The 20,483-nt window shown below is 47.0% G+C and overlaps 2 protein-coding genes across 2 annotated transcripts; one reads left to right on the top strand and one right to left on the bottom strand.

Annotated features, from left to right (window-relative positions):
- Positions 1-1,921: 1,921 nt before the first annotated feature.
- Positions 1,922-2,691, top strand: LOC125516077 (uncharacterized). The gene has a single exon (XM_048681564.2). It carries the CDS (start codon positions 2,045-2,047, stop codon positions 2,429-2,431), a length of 387 nt encoding a protein of 128 aa, XP_048537521.1. The 5' UTR covers positions 1,922-2,044; the 3' UTR covers positions 2,432-2,691.
- An 839-nt stretch (positions 2,692-3,530) lies between these two features.
- On the bottom strand, positions 3,531-5,445 carry LOC125516076 (disease resistance protein RGA2-like). The gene is made up of 2 exons (XM_048681562.2): positions 3,897-5,445; positions 3,531-3,801 (listed from the first exon to the last, which is right to left on the bottom strand). The coding sequence occupies exon 1, from the start codon at positions 5,443-5,445 to the stop codon at positions 3,925-3,927; it is 1,521 nt and encodes a 506-aa protein (XP_048537519.2). The 3' UTR covers positions 3,531-3,801; positions 3,897-3,924.
- Positions 5,446-20,483: the final 15,038 nt, after the last annotated feature.

The raw sequence follows: 20,483 nt of genomic DNA, 5'->3' as shown, positions 1-20,483 counted from the left end.
TGCACTTCCTTCGGAAGCTCCGATGGGTGAAGTGACTGTGAGTGTGAGCCAGAGGAGGAAGAAGACACTGGTAAATACTAGAGATACACAGCGTCCCTTCAAGCTTACACGTGTACACCTCCCAATTATTACCACCGTCTTACTGCCTCGTGGTGTACTGCTTGTCCAACATGCATTTTTCAGTTATTACTTTTTGGCAATTTTAAGTCATACAATTTTTCTTTAAAAAAAAATAAACACTGTGAGCCATATTTCAGAGAAAACCAATTGGGACTATCGTGTAGTTGTCCCAGGGCGGCACCGGGACGACTAGGGTTCCCAGATCGACGCCTCGCTCCCCCATCTCCCTGCCAGTCATCAGAGGGGGCATCGGGAAAGCCCGCACGGTCACGGGTGAAGGTGGCAGTGAGGCTCACGTCGCTCTGTTTTCCCATGCAGAAGGCATCGGATGGCGGGACGACAATCCGGGAGTTAGGCGGCGGGCGTGGCCCACGGGTGATGGTGGCTGGATCGCTCAGTCGCTTGGGTGGTGAGGTGTTGCTGGGTCGTGGTCGAGGCGAAGGGCCTTCTTCGGCTCCTGCCTCCATATATGAAGGTACGACCCCCCCTCCCTCCTCTTTGGATCACTCCTTGTCATCAACACTGGTGCATAATGGCCTTGGTCGTCTGTCCTCTTGCTAGTGAGGTGATGGCGGTGCAGTTCTGAGTCGGGGGGAACCCATGGCTGGCTGGTCTGGCCATGGTAGCCGTGACACCCAAGGGTGCCACTTTCCTCCCTGGAGGAGTTGTGGAAAACCCTTCCTCCCACATCTGGTCATTTTCCCGAGCGAAAGCTCAAAATGTTTGTGGATTGGTTGGCGGCGACATTATGAGAGTCGTGTTCTCCTTGCAGATGTCGTATTGTGACAGTTGGTCTTGAATGAGTGGTGTCGTGGTGGGGAGGTGTCCGACTACTTTGAGTTTCAAGTGGTGATGGCGAGCGATGTGTTTTCTTGCAGACCAAGCGCTTTTCCATCAGATGATGCTCTCTGGTAAGACATGCGTTGTTATGTCCCAGCGGTTTTGGCATCTTCCTCCATGGATGGAAGAGGATAGGGTTTTCTCCCCAATGGCAGCAGCTTGACCACGACTCTGAGTGCTTGGTCCCTTTCTTGTGAAGGCCGTCCATGTTTTCAATATGTTTACCGCCTAGGCTCGGTCTCGATGTTGTTTTCTTTCGCCTTTGTTTGCCCCTAGTAGTTTGAGCCTTCGACGGCAGCATAGTTGATAGTTGTAGTTGGCGTGGTGTCCTTCGTGTTTCGAGCAAGTCATTTTGTTGTGTTCTCTCCATCTGACCGCCTAGGTTAGACCTCAAGATTGTCCGGGCACCTCGACTAGTCCACCCCGATGGCAAAGTCCCACGCGTCGAGCCAGTCGCTGGGGGCCGGCGGCTGTGGGGGCTTTGAGAAGGACACGCCTATGTGGGAGCTCAAGAAGCTTTCTGCGTTGGCGAGCTGGCAGGGCAGAGACACCAACACCGAGGTAAGACCACGACAAGACCTCCTCTCGCAGCTCCATGGACACCATCATGCACTCCTTGGGCACCACCTAGCGCAGCTTCACGCACCGCCTTGTCTGTCTTGTCGTTGTTGGAGCGCGCTCGATGAAACGCACAAGCCAGTTGTAAGTTTTACTCCGCTAAATTTAAGAGGTCGGTTAGAAATGACCAAAACTTAATGGAGTAAAAATACTTCACTAAGCTTTACTCGACTGAATAGTTCTCTATTTTTGAAGGAATCGGTTAGAGTTGGGCTTAGAAGATTTAGCATGCCCAAAACTTGTCAAATTTTCTAACTTCTCTATAGTCTAGATATTAGCAAAAATTTGAAATTACCCAAACACAAACTCCCTTTTGAGAAGCCAAAAGTTTGAAATTACACAAACACAAACCTCCAAACAAGTCAGCGAGATCCAGTCACAGCGAGGAAAGCAGAGAAACAGAGGGAGAGCTCACCGCCGTCCAGCCCCCCAGATCCACCGCACCCCAGCGAGCGAGCGAGAGAGCATGGCGGCGGTGGGCGGCGACGCGGCGAGCATGGTGGCGGTGGGCCTGGTGTGGGGCGCCACCAACGCGCTGATGCGCCGGGGAGCGCTCGTCTGGGACCGCCGCTCCCGCTCCCTCCCCGCCGGCACCGGCGCCGTCCGGCGGTGGGCCGACCTGCTCCTCACGTGGCAGTACTCGGCGCCGTTCGCCGCCAACCTCTCCGCCTCCGCGGCCTTCTTCCGGCTCCTCGGCGACGCGCCCATCTCCGTCGCCGTGCCCGTCACCAACGCCACCACCTTCGCCGCCACCGCCGTCGCCGCCGCGCTCCTCGGGGAGGCCACCCGCGCCGCGCCCGCCGCACTCGGCACCGCGCTCATCGTCCTCGGCGTCTGGGTCTGCATCTCCTAGCTCGCTAACTTCCAAGGGTCCGACTGCATCTGCATCACTGTCCTCATCTGTCTTCAATGTTGTCTGCAGAATTAGTCTGAATTTGGTCTACTTGTGTAGTAAATGTTTGAGATCATAATTTGTGCCTTTGATGCTAAAATGTACGCTGAATGCGCTTATTTTTCAGGCCTGGATAGGGAACTTGTAATTGTATGTATCACACAAATACTGCAGCATCTCAATTCATCAATTCTCTGTTTCCCTGTGTTGTGCCCTCTGAATCACTTCTGTTTGTATCCAAAATCAGTTACCCACAAGAATGACTTTCTGAATGAACACTGTTTATCAATACCTTCCCCTGACCTCTTGCAAAATATGGTTACCCTGTTCCCAACCTAGTGGTTTTGCCATGTGTTAAGTAAGTGCAGATTGACGATGCCTTCAACTAATTATCTGTTTGAGGTCCGACCTTGGTAATGGGCATTCGTTACCGGCCTGACTATTGCTACATGCTCTTGCGGAAGGTGCTTAGGTCTGCCTGTTAATAAGAACGATCTTCATACTTTTGCAGGTCCATACATGAATGCTCTGTTTCGGAGCAATCAGGGTACTATACCTGGGCACTCCTAGTTCATGGCACACAAGATCATGGCTGTGATCTACTCCCTCCGTTCCAAAATAGATGACCCAACTTTATACTAACTTTAGTATAAAGTTGGGTCATCTATCTCATTTTGGAACGGAGGGAGTATCTGGGAGGGAGAAGCGTCTGTATGGCTGCATGCTTAATCCTATGAAGGTATGTTTTTGTTTTCCGGAGAAACACAAAGGCTTCACGTTTTGATGTATTGTTAGAAAAAGAGTCTAGCTCACGAAGGTTTTGGTGCTGATCAAAAGATAGAAAACACAGCTCAGTTCATGGGGTAATAGCCAAAATCCAACAACTTAGTTTTACATTTATCGTTGCCTCCTCACCGCCCTGAGTTCCAGGTAATACCACCACTACCATTCCAGCTTATCTTTCTGATCTTTATGCCCAGCAAGAAAAGAATCTGCCACAGAAATTACATTTGACAGACTTGCTGGGTTCCGCCCAAGGATCAAACTCACACACATGAGAAACAGAGCAAGTTTGGGGCACCTTTTCTCTACTCTTTTCTCCATGTTCAAGAATTATTACAAGGCTTAGGTTTACATAGTACACATAGTATCAAGATCAATAGGATACAGACTCAAGTACTCAACTCTATAAATACAACTTGTCTTGTACTCTAACTTAACTGACAATGCAAACATTCGTCTTGACTCTGAAAGTACTTACCCAAACACAAGCACAATGTACTCGACATGCAAACACTTGTACGACGATATGACGACTCCATGCCTAGTGCCTACACGGCGACATACATATATGTTAGCTAACTTGGTAAGACTCCACAAGACAGTAATGATATTTTCTAATTCGTAAGAGAAGACGGTAGCATACATGATATGAGTCGCAGACAGTGTGCTACTCAAATCAAATGTTCCCCATCCTGATGTACACGCTTCTTCCTTCCTACTGTAGGTTGTGGTGCCTGCATCTTACAACTTATCGTGTAGTTGTAGTAGGGCGGTATGCTAGACCTCCATGCAAGAGCCTCAAATTCTCCACAGGGTAGCGTACCACCACATCCTAAGAGAATATCCTGCACACTGATCTTGGGAACATTCTCGGAATCTGACCGGTAAATGTTGCAAATCAAGAAATGTTTGCTGCTCTTCTCCGATCTCCTATGGTACACCGGTTCATCGTCTCGCAAACGAACTGTTGGGTGCTGTTCAAAAATAAGGAGGTTTGTCTGTTTATATGCTCTTATACATTCAAGAGTTGTGCGCCAAAATCGAGGATTGAAGTTATCTCGCAGTATCCCAGCAATGATACGCGCGCCTGCGAAGCTCTGTCTCTGCTCCAAAGCCATCTCCATGGCCATCGTTGCCAGTTTTGGCTGCTCATCTGGGTTTGTGCTCCCGAATGCAAGCGACTTGAAAAAGTGCCAATAAGCGTCTTGCGGGAGATATTCCAGTCGAAGTGCTTCGGTTGTTCCCAGATTCACAATTCTATTTGATCGACTGGTGATTATGATTTTGCTCCCACCACGTGGTGTCATGCTGGTTGCGGAAGATTTCAACCTTCTCCATGTTCCCTCACTAATATCCTCAGCCAGTTCAACAATAATCAGCAACCTGTTTTGAGAAGCAGAATTTTGATGTCTGACTAGGCCACTAATATTGTTTCCTTTCAGGTCAATAAGTCCTTCATCCTTGAGACTGCCTTCTGGAAAGAACAAGATCATCGAGAAGTGACCACGCACACTCTCATCCCTACAGACATACTCAACAAGGGTGCTCTTCCCTACTCTTCTTGGACCAATGATTGGAAGTACAGCCAAGTCTGGCATAACATTGGGACACAACAAGAATTTCAGGACCCATTCCCGTTCAGTTTGGCGACCAAACATGCAATTATCCAAGAGCAAATATGTGCCGTAAGGTTGGCGAAGGATCCGAGGATACAATTCCAAGAAGAAAAGAAACTCCTTCATACCGGCCACGGTGTCTTCAAGGGTATCAACCATCTGTTGCAGCTCTTCTCGCATGTTGTTGTTTGTGCTGAACAACAGTGCTTCTCTGTTGCTGCTGCCACTGCCGGTCCGAGAGAAACGGAGCCGTTTGGCTGGACTGAATTTAGAGAGCGCAGATGATGAGTGGCTTACCTTCTCCTCGTCGAGGGCCGCTTGGAATCTCAAGGCATCGAGAACATAGTGGCCTTTGTACATTCCTTGCCTCAACATCTTGAGCTGACGGAGCATCCCCTGGTTGGTGATGTCCCGCGCCTCGGCCTCCTCGACGACGATGTCGATTCTCAATACAACACTCTGTAGCCTTTGGACAATCTTGTTGATGTCAGGCTGCTGCTGGAAGTATTTGCTGATCACGAACGACGCCGTCCTACTGATGAGGTCGCCTACGATTGTAGAGATGAGGATATCCATTGATTGCCGAGCCTCCAACGCTCGACGCTCGAGTGGTGCAATGGAAGAGGGATAAAATTGGCAACGGGTTACACTAGCAATTTCGACCCGATACCCAGGTAGGTGTTCTGGATGAAGGTAACTGACTATGGCAAAGTAGTGTCGTGGTGGTGCCTTGCTACTGCTGAGTCTTCGGCTGAGTCTTGGGCGAGTCTGACTTGACGTGTTATATAAGTTGATGTGTACTCCCTCGTTCCTAAGCATAAGTCTTTTTTTAGAGATTTCAATATGAACTACATAACAATGTATATAGACATATTTTAGAGTGTACATTCACTCATTTTGCTCTGTATATAGTCCATATTGGAATATCTAAAAAGACTTATATTAAGGAACGGAGGGAGTAGAATTTATTTCAGGTCACCATGTCACATCAGAACTAACTAATTGAGGTTCCTTGTGGTGGAACTAGCCAACTAGAGTTTAAGTTCTAAACTTGGCACTGGTGCTCGCTGTTTTTTGGATTTATTTGATGTTCGTTCAGTGGGAGGAGACGCTCCTGTTGGGTAGGTTGTGCGTGCATGCGTTTCTAGAGGTGAGTGTATGTGTGTGTTTGTGGGCATCTGCAGTGTTAAAAAAAAAAGAAAAACCAACTAACTGCTACCCTTGTCAAATTTCTCCTTGACGTGTTATATGAGTTGGACTTAATTTGAGTAGACTAGTCTTGGTGGACTGGTGGTCTAGTCAAGAAAGACAAATGTGAGTGAATTTTGGCTAAAAGAAATGAGAATGAACGGCAAGGCAGTCTAGAAGGCGTTATGGTCTTTGGCTGGCTCTAGGAAACGGTCGAATTTGCCTTGCTTCTACGCTCAGTGACAGAAAGTGGTCCTGGAGGAATATTCACTACATTCTTTTTGAGCGGTAAACCAAACTTTATTGATTAATGTTTCGGTTTACAGGAATAACAAAGGGATCATGGGGTACTCCCAGCCACAAATGGCGCCCTTGAACTAGAGAAATACAGAATTTAACTAGATTATGAACATCAACATTCCCTTGCCATCCTTCAAAGATGAAGTCGCAACGTGTGAATTGTCTTGCCTGGCTTTGGATCTCCTTGACAATCATGCTATATCTTCCTGCCGTCCCTTTCTTAATTTCCTCCACAACAGTTTTGCAATCACAGGCAACAACAATCTGATCAAAATGTAAATCCTGAGCTAGGGCTAGCGCCTCACGGCAGGCCAGCGCTTCTAGCATCGGTGGATCATTGATCTCATCAAAAACCATTGCTGAGGAACTGAGGAACTGGCCATCGCGGTTCCTTCCTATGGTGGCAGCTGCTCCTCTTCTCCCGTTTCTGGCAACTCCCCCATCTACCTGAATCTTGACAACACCATGATCAGGCGGTATCCATCCTTGCCTGACACCATGTCTCGCTGCTGCATGTGAGTCGCTCCTTGTAGCCGACCCATTATGAACAGTTGCAATTTCAGCAATGAAACTCTTTACAAACGAATGAGTCGCGTGCGGGCTCTGTAGGTCTCCCTCATGAATAGCCTTACGACGAGCCCACCAAATCGCCCACATAGTTACTGCCATCACTATCAGGCTATCTTGTGGTAGATGATCTATGGCTGAAAATAACCACACCTTAGCATTCGGCTCCGGGGTCGCTTGAATAAAATCAAGTATGTTTTCATCAACCAGTGCCCAAACGCACCTTGCAACAGAACATTCAAAAAGTGAGTGTCGCCATGAATCTGCCATTCCACATAGCTGGTTTTCCTTGCGTGTCTTACATCCTCTGTTCGGATCGACAGCTTAGACAGTCTCCACAAGAAATAACGTATTTTTCCGGGAACTTTAATGGACCATAGTGACGCCCATGATTTAGCTTCAGCAACAAAATCTGAGGACCCAGATCTTCCTTCTAACCATTCCTCTCTTCTGCGCTTTGTGTCAGCCAACATTCGGTAAGCAGATCTTACTGAAAAAACTCCATTCCTCTCAAAGTTCCATGCCCATTGATCATCCATTTGTCTAGTGCAGATCGGAATGGCCAAGACAGCCAGGGTATCCGTAGCAATAAAATTAGCATCAAGCGCTTCTCTATTCCATGCCGCATTATGTGCATCAATCAACTCACTTACGAAGGTTGGGGGGTTGGCCGATAGACACGCTAACGGCCTCATGATAGCATTCCTCGGTATCCAGTTATCTACCCATATCCTCGTTGTTGATCCATCTCCGATTCTCCTGATAATCCCTTGCTTGAGGACATCTCTTCCTTCCATTATGGCTCGCCATACCTGTGATGGCCGATTCCCAAGTTTTTCAACTTCCAGAATTGTGCTTTGAGGATAATAGACAGCCTTCAAAATTCTCGCACACAAAGAATCTGGACACTGCAGAAGTCTCCAGGACTGTCTTGCCAAAAGAGCTAGATTGAAAAGCTCAAAATCCCGAAACCCTAGCCCACCCGTGAATTTGAGCTGAGTCATAGACTTCCAAGAAACCCAAGCTGGCTTACGTTTACCTTCCCTGCTTCCCCACCAGAATTGCCTTGTTAGCTTGTTTAGGTGCTCACAAAGGCCCCGAGGTAGCTTAAAACATGACATTGAGAACACTGGGACTGCTTGTGCCACTGATTTAACCAAGACTTCCTTTCCTTATGAAGACAAACATTTTTCCATCCATCCCTTCACCTTGCTCCACAGCCTGTCCTTCAAGTACTTAAATGCTCCATTTTTAGAATTGCCTACATCAAAAGGCAATCCTAGGTACTTTTCATTCAGGGATTCATTGGGAACATTTAGTATGGCTCTAATCTCATCCTTTATAGTGTTTGGGCAACCCTTGCTAAAAAAGATAGAAGACTTAGCTATGTTAATCCTCTGACCAGAAGCCTGGCAATAGTTCTCCAACAGGTTTGACACCTCGGTCGCCCCTCCCCCGGTTGCTTTAAAGAACAGCAGGCTGTCATCTGCGAATAACAAGTGGTTAACAGGTGGAGCTAGTGGCGCCACTTGTATCCCACCCAGTTGGGATGACTCACTTAAATTTTTCAATAGGCCTGAAAGGCCCTCCGCTGCCAATAAGAACAGGTAAGGGGAGATAGGATCTCCCTGACGAATTCCTCTGCTAGGTCTAAATTCCTCCAACTTCTTTCCATTAAACAAAACTGAATAAGAGACTGATGTGACCAAGTTCATAACAATATCAACCCATCTCTGAGAAAACCCCAGTTTCAGCATGATAGCTCGTAAGTATTCCCATTCCAACCTATCATATGCCTTCATCATGTCCAATTTAAGAGCACAATGTCTGTGTTTGATAGCTTTATTGCGTTTCATAAAATGCAAGCATTCATATGCTACGATGATGTTATCCGTGATTAAACGGCCGGGAACAAAGGCCGATTGTTCAGCTGAAATGATCTCAGGGAGCACATTCTTCAGGCGGTTGGCGATAACTTTAGAAGCTATCTCATAAAGCACATTAGATAAACTGATCGGTCGGAACTGTGATAAGTGAGAAGGATTTTTTACCTTCGGTATGAGGACCAAATATGTCTGGTTAATACCTTCTGCACTTTCGTTTCCCTCGACTATCGCCAGCACTGCCTTAGTCACCTCTTCTCCACAGACCCCCCAATGCTTCTGAAAGAAATGTGCCGGGAATCCGTCAGGCCCCGGCGCCTTCATAGGAAACATCTGATAAAGTGCTGATTTGACCTCCTTTTCCGTATACACCGCGTCCAGTTGTGCTCGCATATCATTCGTCACCTTCACCGGAACCGAGTCCAAAACCTCTTGCATATTGTTGCATCCCTCTTAGGTGTAGAGGCCTTTATAAAACTCATTTGTCATACCCTCTAACTCTTCTGCATCCTCCGTTAATTGCCCATCCGACCTAGCCAGGGCCGTGATCTTGTTTTTTCTCCTTCACATCAATGCTCTTTGCTGGAAATATTTTGTATTGCTGTCACCATAAGTAAGCCAGTCTACTCGCGACCGCTGCCTACTCATGATCTCTTCCCTGTGGTATAGCTCGACCAGTCTGTCAACCACTTTGATTTCAAGATGGCTCGGTTCTGTTCTTCCTGGTACGTTCGTTAACACCTCAAGCTCTTTCGCGAGTTGCTTGATCTCCTTCTTTACATTACCAAAGGTATGCCTATCCCAGCTGTACAAATGTTCGCTGAGATCTTTAAGTTTATATCTGACCTCAATTGCCGAAAAACCCTTCGGTTTGCCATTCCAGTTCGTTTCTATGAGTGAATATAACTCTGGGTGTCTCTCCCACATTACCTCGTACTTGAAGCTCTTCGGCTTCCTCCTCGCATCCTCATCATCCGATAGCTTCAGCACTATAGGCCCGTGATCAGAGCAAGCTGCAGTCTCATTGCTCACCTCCGCGAGCGGAAAAAGAGAACTCCACGCTGCATCTACGACTGCTCGGTCGAGGCAGACTCTTGTGTAAGTCCCACCCGCAACCCTCTTCTCAAATGTCCACCATCTTCCTTTGTGGCCTAAATCCATCAAGCCACAAACATCTAGGGCATCCCTGAATCCCTCCATCTGCCCTTGGCCTCTCAAGTTGACTCCTTCATGTTCTGACTGAATTAGAACCTCATTAAAATCTCCCAACACTGCCCAAGGCAGTGTTGACGCCGCCGAAATAGAGCACAGCGTGTCCCATGTTTTATATTGTTCTGGCACCTGTGCTTCTCCGTACACACATGTTAACCTCCATGGCGAAGGTCCAAGATCAGATATATTAGTGTCTATATGATATTTCGAGTAGCCGGTAACTTCTAGCTTTATTGATTCATTCCAGAAAATTACAAGAGCTCCACTTTGTCCCGAGCTACTAACAGCAAAGGGTCTATCATATCCGAACGATTGAGCTAAAATCTCGACACGTGCGCTCGACAATTGAGTTTCTACTAAGCACAACACGACCGGGGCAAATTTTGCCGTGAGGTCACGGACTTCCCGAACTGTCGCGGGGTTGCCCAAACCGCGACAGTTCCAACACACAAAGCATTCATTTGGCTCGGTGGTCCTCCTCGTGGGAGGCCGCCTCCGTCATCAGTTCATCCTGTCGGACATCTCCTTTCTCACCCTGCTTCCTTCTCTTCACTATTGGTACCTTCCCCGGTGTCTTCTGCCCTCCATCATTATCTGTTGAGGTTGAGCCTCCCTCCAGTAAAAGGACAGTATCTGCCACTTTGCCTGCAAGATTGGGGACGGGTTGCCCTCTAACATTTAGCGTGCCATCAGAAGAGACCAGCCTCTTACGAATGTTTTTTTCCACTACTCCCTGATGTCCCGGCTGGTAGCTCGCATCCTCTTCTCCTGCATAATCTCTTGCTCTGCTGTTTCTTCCTTCCCCCCATCGCCTCTTCCCTGCCTGCCTCCTCTGTCTCCTCTTCCACCCGCTCTTCCTCTACCACCACTTCTTCCTCCTCCGTCCCGATCTGTTTGAGCCTGTGGGTTCGGCTCCGGTGCCCAGAGAAGCCAATCTCCCCACTCATAGGTTCTTGGATCATGCACACCATCCCCACACTCTTCAACTATATGACCCATCAAGCCACAAAGGTACCAGAAGTCAGGGAGTTTCTCATAAGCCACTGGGTACCTCTTACTCTCCTTTAGGGTTATTGGCACAAAACGGACAAGGGGCTCATTGACATCCAAAAACACCCTTGCCCTCAGCGTATTATTAGGGTTTATCACCCCCTCATTCACTATCACTGTGATCGGTGGACCTCCCACCTTAGCTGCAACCTTTTCTGCCAGCGACTTCTTTGCCGTTAGCCCTGGCGGCAAGCCTTTGATCCTCGCCCACACTGGGACTTTGTTTAGTTTATACTGAGAGACATCTGAGAACCCGTCATACTCTTGAATAATTACCGGCGCCCTGCAGAACAGCCAAGGCCCCCCGTCCATGATCCTCTTCCAATCCCCAAGGCAATGACACTAAACAAGGAACAAATTTGGGCCTTTGATATTGAACGTGACCCCCTTCGCAGCAGCCCAAGCATTGCGCATCTAATTCAGCAGCGCTGAGTGCCCAAAGGGCCGAGTTGTATGAACCCTAAAAATCCCCAGCCAACGCACCTCTTTGATCAGCTCCTCTACTTCACCAGAAAAATCTAGATCTTCCATCTCTTCCCCATGTAAGTTCATCCTGGCAAACTAATCATCCAAGTCTGCTTCGGGTCCATAATACTCCCCCGCTTCTTCTTCGTCCTCCACTTCCTGATCATCCCCTTCTCGATCACTACCCGCATCCTCTTCCGCCTCGGACTGATCAGATCCCTCATTGACAGGTTGATCCTCAGATCCCAGTCCCGCCATCCTCTCCGCATCCTCGAGCACCACCCGATCGTGCGCTAAATCCTTCATGCACTCCGCCGGATTTACTCCTGCAGGTATTGGTTGACTCCCCGTAGCTGGAACCCCAGCCATCGGGCAGGTTTTTCATGGACTCCGGCGGTAGATCGCCGGAGGAAGGTGTGGAACCTTAGCGCTGCCCAAGCCCTAGGGGAAAACGAGTCTCTTGAGGTAAGAATATTCACTACCTAATGCATAAAAATCTAAAGTATGACCATGTTGGCCACCTGTTGGCCGAAGACAAGGTTTTCGGTCCGTGTTTGGCCGAAGTGGGCTCTTCAGCCTCCTGTTGGCCGAAGAGTGGCCCAGCTGGGCCGAAGAGGAGGTGTCGGTGGGCTAGCGACCGAAGAGGCCGTCTTCATCCTACCAGCGACCGAAAAGATCTTCGGCCGACCCGCGATCGAAGAGGTGTAGATAAGCCCGACGCGGTCGTCTCCTTCCTCTCGCTGCTGTTTCTTCCTCTCTCTCTCTCTCTCTCTCTCTCTCTCTCTCTCTTTTACGTCTCTGTCTCTCTCCCCACCCCACGCCGATCTCCTTCGTTTTCCATCCATTTTCGCATCCAAGACACAGAATCAATAGATCGTAGCAATCTCCGTCGGCCTACATTGTCATTTTTTTGTGTGGGATAGTTTTTTGTGTGTACAAGTGAGAAGAAACCATGGCGGGGGTGGAGGAAGTGCGGCATGGGGAGGAGGTGGTGGTGAGGAGGAGGTGCAGCTCGGGAGGAGGAGGAGGTGTGGCTTGGGGGGGGGGGGGGTTTCGAAGTTGAACCTCCGATCGTCGAGGGGGAGGCGGTGGTGTTGTCGGGTGATGCAAGTACTCCGTGAGGTGGCCGGTGCTGCTAGGTTGTGTTGGGGAACATAGTAATTTCAAAAAATTTCCTATGCGCACGCAAGATCATGGTGATGCATAGCAACGAGAGGGGAGAGTGTGATCTACGTACCCTTGTAGACCGACAGCGGAAGCGTCAGCACAACGCGGTTGATGTAGTCGTACGTCTTCACGGCCCGACCGATCAAGCACCGAAACTACGGCACCTCCGAGTTCTAGCACACGTTCAGCTCGATGACGATCCCCAGACTCCGATCCAGCAAAGTTTCGGGGAAGAGTTCCGTCAGCACGACGGCGTGGTGACGATCTTGATGTACTACTGTCGCAGGGCTTCGCCTAATCACCGCTACAATATTATCGAGGACTATGGTGGAAGGGGGCACTTCACACGGTTAAGAATATGATCACGTGGATCAACTTGTGTGTCTAGGGGTGCCCCCTTCCCCCGTATATAAAGGATCAAAGGGGGGGGGGGGGTGCCGCCGGCCAGGAGGAGGGCGCGCCAGGAGGAGTCCTACTCCCATCGGGAGTAGGATTCCCCCCCTTTCCTAGTTGGAATAGGATTCGGGAGGGGGAAAGAAGAGAGAGAGAAGGAAGGGGGGGCGCCGCCCCCTTCTCCTTATCCTATTCAGATTAGGGGGGGGGGGGGGAGGGGCGCGCGGCCTAGCCCTGGCCACCTCTCCTCTCTTCCATTAAAGCCCACTAAGGTCCATATACCTCCCGGGGGGTTCCGGTAACCTCCCGGTACTCTGGTAAAATCCTGATTTCACCCGGAACACTTCCGATATCCAAATATAGGCTTCCAATATATCAATCTTTATGTCTCGACCATTTCGAGACTCCTCATCATGTCCGTGATCACATCCGGGACTCCGAACAAACTTCGGTACATCAAAATGCATAAACTCATAATATAACTGTCATCGAAACCTTAAGCGTGCGGACCCTACGGGTTCGAGAACAATGTAGACATGACCGAGACACGTCTCCGGTCAATAACCAATAGCGGAACCTGGATGCTCATATTGGGTCCTACATATTCTACGAAGATCTTTTATCGGTCAGACCGCATAACAACATACGTTGTTCCCTTTGTCATCGGTATGTTACTTGCCCGAGATTCGATCGTCGGTATCTCAATACCTAGTTCAATCTCGTTACCGGCAAGTCTATTTACTCATTCCGTAATACATCATCTCACAACTAACTCATTAGTTGCAATGCTTGCAAGGCTTATGTGATGTGCATTACCGAGGGGGCCCAGAGATACCTCTCCGACAATCGGAGTGACAAATCCTAATCTCGAAATACGCCAACCCAACATGTACCTTTGGAGACACCTGTAGAGCACCTTTATAATCACCCAGTTACGTTGTGATGTTTGGTAGCACACAAAGTGTTCCTCCGGCAAACGGGAGTTGCATAATCTCATATTCATAGGAACATGTATAAGTCATGAAGAAAGCAATAACAACATACTAAACGATCGGGTGCTAAGCTAATGGAATGGGTCATGTCAATCAGATCATTCACCTAATGATGTGATCCCGTTAATCAAATAACAACTCTTTGTCCATGGTTAGGAAACATAACCATCTTTGATTAACGAGCTAGTCAAGTAGAGGCATACTAGTGACACTCTGTTTGTCTATGTATTCACACATGTATTATGTTTCCGGTTAATACAATTCTAGCATGAATAATAAACATTTATCATGATATAAGGAAATAAATAATAACTTTATTATTGCCTCTAGGGCATATTTCCTTTAGTCTCCCACTTGCACTAGAGTCAATAATCTAGATTACACAGTAATGATTCTAACACCCATGGAGCCTTGGTGCTGATCATGTTTTGCTCGTGGAAGAGGCTTAGTCAACGGGTCTGCTACATTCAGATCCGTATCTATCTTGCAAATCTCTATGTCTCCCACCTGGACTAGATCCCGGATGGAATTGAAGCGTCTCTTGATGTGCTTGGTTCTCTTGTGAAATCTGGATTCCTTTGCCAAGGCAATTGCACCAGTATTGTCACAAAAGATTTTCATTGGACCCGATGCACTAGGTATGACACCTAGATCGGATATGAACTCCTTCATCCAGACTCCTTCATTTGCTGCTTTCGAAGCAGCTATGTATTCCGCTTCACACGTAGATCCCGCCACGACGCTTTGTTTAGAACTGCACCAAAAAAGCTCCACCGTTTAATGTAAACACGTATCCGGTTTGCGATTTAGAATCGTCCAGATCAGTGTCAAAGCTCGCATTAACGTAACCATTTACGATGAGCTCTTTGTCACCTCCATAAACGAGAAACATATCCTTAGTCCTTTTTAGGTATTTCAGGATGTTCTTGACCGCTGTCCAGTGATCCACTCCTGGATTACTTTGGTACCTCCCTGCTAGACTTATAGCAAGGCACACATCAGGTCTGGTACACAGCATTGCATACATGATAGAGCCTATGGCTGAAGCATAGGGAACATCTTTCATTTTCTCTCTATCTTCTGCAGTGGTCGGGCATTGAGTCTTACTCAACTTCACACCTTGTAACACAGGCAAGAACCCTTTCTTTGCTTGATCCATTTTGAACTTCTTCAAAACTTTGTCAAGGTATGTGCTTTGTGAAAGTCCAATTAAGCGTCTTGATCTATCTCTATAGATCTTAATGCCTAATATGTAAGCAGCTTCACCGAGGTCTTTCATTGAAAAATTCTTATTCAAGTATCCCTTTATGCTATCCAGAAATTCTATATCATTTCCAATTAGTAATATGTCATCCACATATAATATCAGAAATGCTACAGAGCTCCCACTCACTTTCTTGTAAATACAGGCTTCTCCAAAAGTCTGTATAAAACCAAATGCTTTGATCACACTATCAAAGCGTTTATTCCAACTCCGAGAGGCTTGCACCAGTCCATAAATGGATCGCTGGAGCTTGCACACTTTGTTAGCTCCCTTTGGATCGACAAAACCTTCTGGTTGCGTCATATACAACTCTTCTTCCAGAAATCTATTCAGGAATACAGTTTTGACATCCATCTGCCAAATTTCATAATCATAAAATGCGGCAATTGCTAACATGATTCGGACAGACTTAAGCATCGCTACGGGTGAGAAGGTCTCATCATAGTCAATCCCTTGAACTTGTCGAAAACCTTTTGCGACAAGTCGAGCTTTGTAGACAGTAATATTACCGTCAGCTTCAGTCTTCTTCTTGAAGATCCATTTATTCTCAATTGCTTGCCGATCATTGGGCAAGTCAACCAAAGTCCATACTTTGTTCTCATACATGGATCCCATCTCAGATTTCATGGCTTCAAGCCATTTTGCGGAATCTGGGCTCACCATCGCTTCTTCATAGTTCGTAGGTTCATCATGATCTAGTAGCATGACTTCCAGAACAGGATTACCATACCACTCTGGCGCGGATCTCACTCTGGTTGATCTACGAGGTTCAGTAGTATCTTGTTCTGAAGTTTCATGATCATTATCATTAGCTTCCTCACTAATTGGTGTAGTTGTCGCAGAAATAGGTTTCTGTGATGTACTACTTTCCAATAAGGGAGTAGGTACAGTTACCTCGTCAAGTTCTACTTTCCTCCCACTCACTTCTTTCGAGAGAAACTCCTTCTCCAGAAAGTTTCCAAATTTAGCAACAAAAGTCTTGCCTTCGGATCTGTGATAGAAGGTGTATCCAATAGTTTCCTTTGGATATCCTATGAAGACACATTTCTCCGATTTGGGTTCGAGCTTATCAGGTTGAAGCTTTTTCACATAAGCATCGCAGCCCCAAACTTTCAGAAACGACAACTTTGGTTTCTTGCCAAACCACAGTTCATAAGGCGTCGTCTCAACGGATTTTGATGGTGCCCTATTTAACGTGAATGCGGCCGTCTCTAGAGCGTATCCCCAAAACGATAGCGGTAAATCAGTAAGAGACATCATAGATTGCACCATATCTAGTAAAGTACGATTACGATGTTCGGATACACCATTATGCTGTGGTGTTCCGGGTGGCGTGAGTTGTGAAACTATTCCACATTGTTTCAAATGTACACCAAACTCGTAACTCAAATATTCTCCTCCACGATCAGATCGTAGGAATTTTATTTTCTTGTTACGATGATTTTCAACTTCACTCTGAAATTCTTTGAACTTTTCAAACGTTTCAGACTTGTGTTTCATTAAGTAGATATACCCATATCTGCTTAAGTCATCTGTGAAGGTGAGAAAATAACGATATCCGCCACGAGCCTCAACATTCATCGGACCACATACATCTGTATGTATGATTTCCAACAAATCTATTGCTCTCTCCATAGTACCGGAGAACGGTGTTTTTGTCATCTTACCCATAAGGCACGGTTCACAAGTACCAAGCGATTCATAATCAAGTGGTTCCAAAAGCCCATCAGTATGGAGTTTCTTCATGCGCTTTATACCGATATGACCCAAACGGCAGTGCCACAAATAAGTTGCACTATCATTATCAACTCTGCATCTTTTGGCTTCAACACTATGAATATGTGTGTCACTACTATCGAGATTTAATAAGAATAGACCACTCTTTAAGGGTGCATGACCATAAAAGATATTACTCATGTAAATAGAACAACCATTATTCTCTGATTTAAATGAATAACCGTCTCGCATCAAACAAGATCCAGATATAATGTTCATGCTTAACGCTGGCGCCAAATAACAATTATTTAGGTCTAATACTAATCCCGAAGGTAGATGTAGAGGTAGCGTGCCGACTGCGATCACATCGACTTTGGAACCATTTCCCACGCGCATCATCACCTCGTCCTTAGCCAATCTTTGCTTAATCCGTAGTCCCTGTTTCGAGTTGCAAATATTAGCAACAGAACCAGTATCAAATACCCAGGTGCTACTGCGAGCATTAGTAAGGTACACATCAATAACATGTATATCACATATACCTTTGTTCACCTTGCCATCCTTCTTATCCGCCAAATACTTGGGGCAGTTCCGCTTCCAGTGACCAGTCTGCTTGCAGTAGAAGCACTCAGTTTCAGGCTTAGGTCCAGGTTTGGGTTTCTTCTCTTGAGTAGCAACTTGCTTGCTGTTCTTTTTGAAGTTCCCCTTCTTCTTCCCTTTGCCCTTTTTCTTGAAACTAGTGGTCTTGTTGACCATCAACACTTGATGCTCCTTCTTGATTTCTACCTCCACAGCTTTCAGCATTGCGAAGAGCTCGGGAATAGTCTTATTCATCCCTTGCATATTATAGTTCATCACGAAGCTCTTATAGCTTGGTGGCAGTGATTGGAGAATTCTGTCAATGACGCAATCATCTGGAAGATTAACTCCCAATTGAATCAAGTGATTATTATACCCAGACATTTTGAGTATATGCTCACTGACAGAACTGTTCTCCTCCATCTTGCAGCTATAGAACTTATTGGAGACTTCATATCTCTCAATCCGGGCATTTGCTTGAAATATTAACTTCAACTCCTGGAACATCTCATATGCTCCATGATGTTCAAAACATCGTTGAAGTCCCGATTCTAAGCCGTAAATCATGGCACACTGAACTATCGAGTAGTCATCAGCTTTGCTCTGCCAGACGTTCATAACATCTGGTGTTGCTCCAGCAGCAGGCCTGGCACCCAGCGGTGCTTCTAGGACGTAATTCTTCTGTGCAGCAATGAGGATAATCCTCAAGTTACAGACCCAGTCCGTGTAATTGCTACCATCATCTTTCAACTTTGCTTTCTCAAGGAACGCATTAAAATTCAACGGAACAACAGCACGGGCCATCTATCTACAATCAAACATAAATAAGCAAGATACTATCAGGTACTAAGTTCATGATAAATTTAGGTTCAATTAATCATATTACTTAAAGAACTCCCACTTAGATAGACATCCCTCTAATCCTCTAAGTGATTACGTGATCCAAATCAACTAAACCATGTCCGATCATCACGTAAGATGGAGTAGTTTCATTGGTGAACATCACTATGTTGATCATATCTACTATATGATTCACACTCGACCTTTCGGTCTCCGTGTTCCGAGGCCATATCTGTATATGCTTGGCTCGTCAAGTATAACCTGAGTATTCCGTGTGTGCAACTGTTTTGCACCCGTTGTATTTGAACGTAGAGCCTATCACACCCGATCATCACGTGGTGTCTCAGCACGAAGAACTTTCGCAACGGTGCATACTCAGGGAGAACACTTCTTGATAATTAGTGAGAGATCATCTTATAATGCTACCGTCAATCAAAGCAAGATAAGATGCATAAAAGATAAACATCACATGCAATCAATATAAGTGATATGATATGGCCATCATCATCTTGTGCTTGTGATCTGCATCTTCGAAGCACCGTCGTGATCACCATCGTCACCGGCGCGACACCTTGATCTCCATCGTAGCATCGTTGTCGTCTCGCCAATCTTATGCTTCCATGACTATCGCTACCGTTTAGTGATAAAGTAAAGCATTACAGCGCGATTGCATTGCATACAATAAAGCGACAACCATATGGCTCCTGCCAGTTGCCGATAACTCGGTTACAAAACATGATCATCTCATACAATAAAATTTAGCATCATGTCTTGACCATATCACATCACAACATGCCCTGCAAAAACAAGTTAGACGTCCTCTACCTTGTTGTTGCAAGTTTTACGTGGCTGCTACGGGCTTAAGCAAGAACCAATCTTACCTACGCATCAAAACCACAATGATAGTTTGTCAAGTTGGTGCTGTTTTAACCTTCGCAAGGACCGGGCGTAGCCACACTCGATTCAACTAAAGTTGGAGAAACTGTCACCCGCTAGCCACCTTTGTGCAAAGCACGTCGGGAGAACCGGTCTCGCGTAAGCGTACGCGTAATGTCGGTCCGGGCCGCTTCGTCCAACAATACCGCCGAACCAAAGTATGACATGTTGGTAAGCAGTATGACTTATATCGCCCACAACTCACTTGTGTTCTACTCGTGCATATAACATCAACACATAAAACCTAGGCTCGGGTGCCACTGTTGGGGAACGTAGTAATTTCAAAAAATTTCCTACGCACATGCAAGATCATGGTGATGCATAGCAACGAGAGGGGAGAGTGTGATCTACGTACCCTTGTAGACCGACAGCGGAAGCGTTAGCACAACACGGTTGATGTAGTCGTACGTCTTCACGGCCCGACCGATCAAGCACTGAAACTACGGCACCTCCGAGTTCTAGCACACGTTCAGCTCGATGAAGATCCCCGGACTCTGATCCAGCAAAGTGTCGGGGAAGAGTTCCGTCAGCACGACGGCGTGGTGACGATCTTGATGTACTATCATCGCAGGGCTTCGCCTAAGCACCGCTACAATATTATCGAGGACTATGGTGGAAGGGGGCACCGCACACGGTTAAGAATATGATCACGTGGATCAACTTGTGTGTCTAGGGGTGCCCCCTGCCCCCGTATATAAAGGATCAAAGGGGGGGGGGTGCGGCCGGCCAGGAGGAGGGCGCGCCAGGAGGAGTCCTACTCCCACCGGGAGTAGGATTCCCCCCCCTTTCCTAGTTGGAATAGGATTCGGGAGGGGTAAAGAGGAGAGAGAGAAGGAAGGGGGGCGCCGCCCCTTCTCCTTATCATATTCAGACTAGGGGGGAAGGGGCGCGCGGCCCAGCCCTGGCCACCTCTCCTCTCTTCCACTAAAGCCCACTAAGGCCCATATACCTCCCGGGGGGGGGGGTTCCGGTAACCTCCCGGTACTCCGGTAAAATCCCGATTTCACCCGGAACACTTTCGATATCCAAATATAGGCTTCCAATATATCAATCTTTATGTCT

The sequence above is a fragment of the Triticum urartu genome, chromosome 2A (assembly GCF_056163025.1).
Source record: "Triticum urartu cultivar PI428250 chromosome 2A, HENAU_Tu73, whole genome shotgun sequence".
In the NCBI taxonomy this organism is placed as follows: Eukaryota; Viridiplantae; Streptophyta; class Magnoliopsida; order Poales; family Poaceae; genus Triticum; species Triticum urartu.
The sequence above is the reverse complement of the archived record's forward strand: the minus strand, read 5'-3'. Positions and strand labels throughout refer to the sequence as shown.

What these genes read in the sequence shown, in the direction of transcription:
- LOC125516077 (XM_048681564.2), top strand. Translation starts at nt 2,045, where the DNA reads ATGGCGGCGGTGGGCGGCGACGCGGCGAGCATGGTGGCGGTGGGCCTG.
- LOC125516076 (XM_048681562.2), bottom strand. Translation starts at nt 5,445, where the DNA reads ATGGATATCCTCATCTCTACAATCGTAGGCGACCTCATCAGTAGGACG.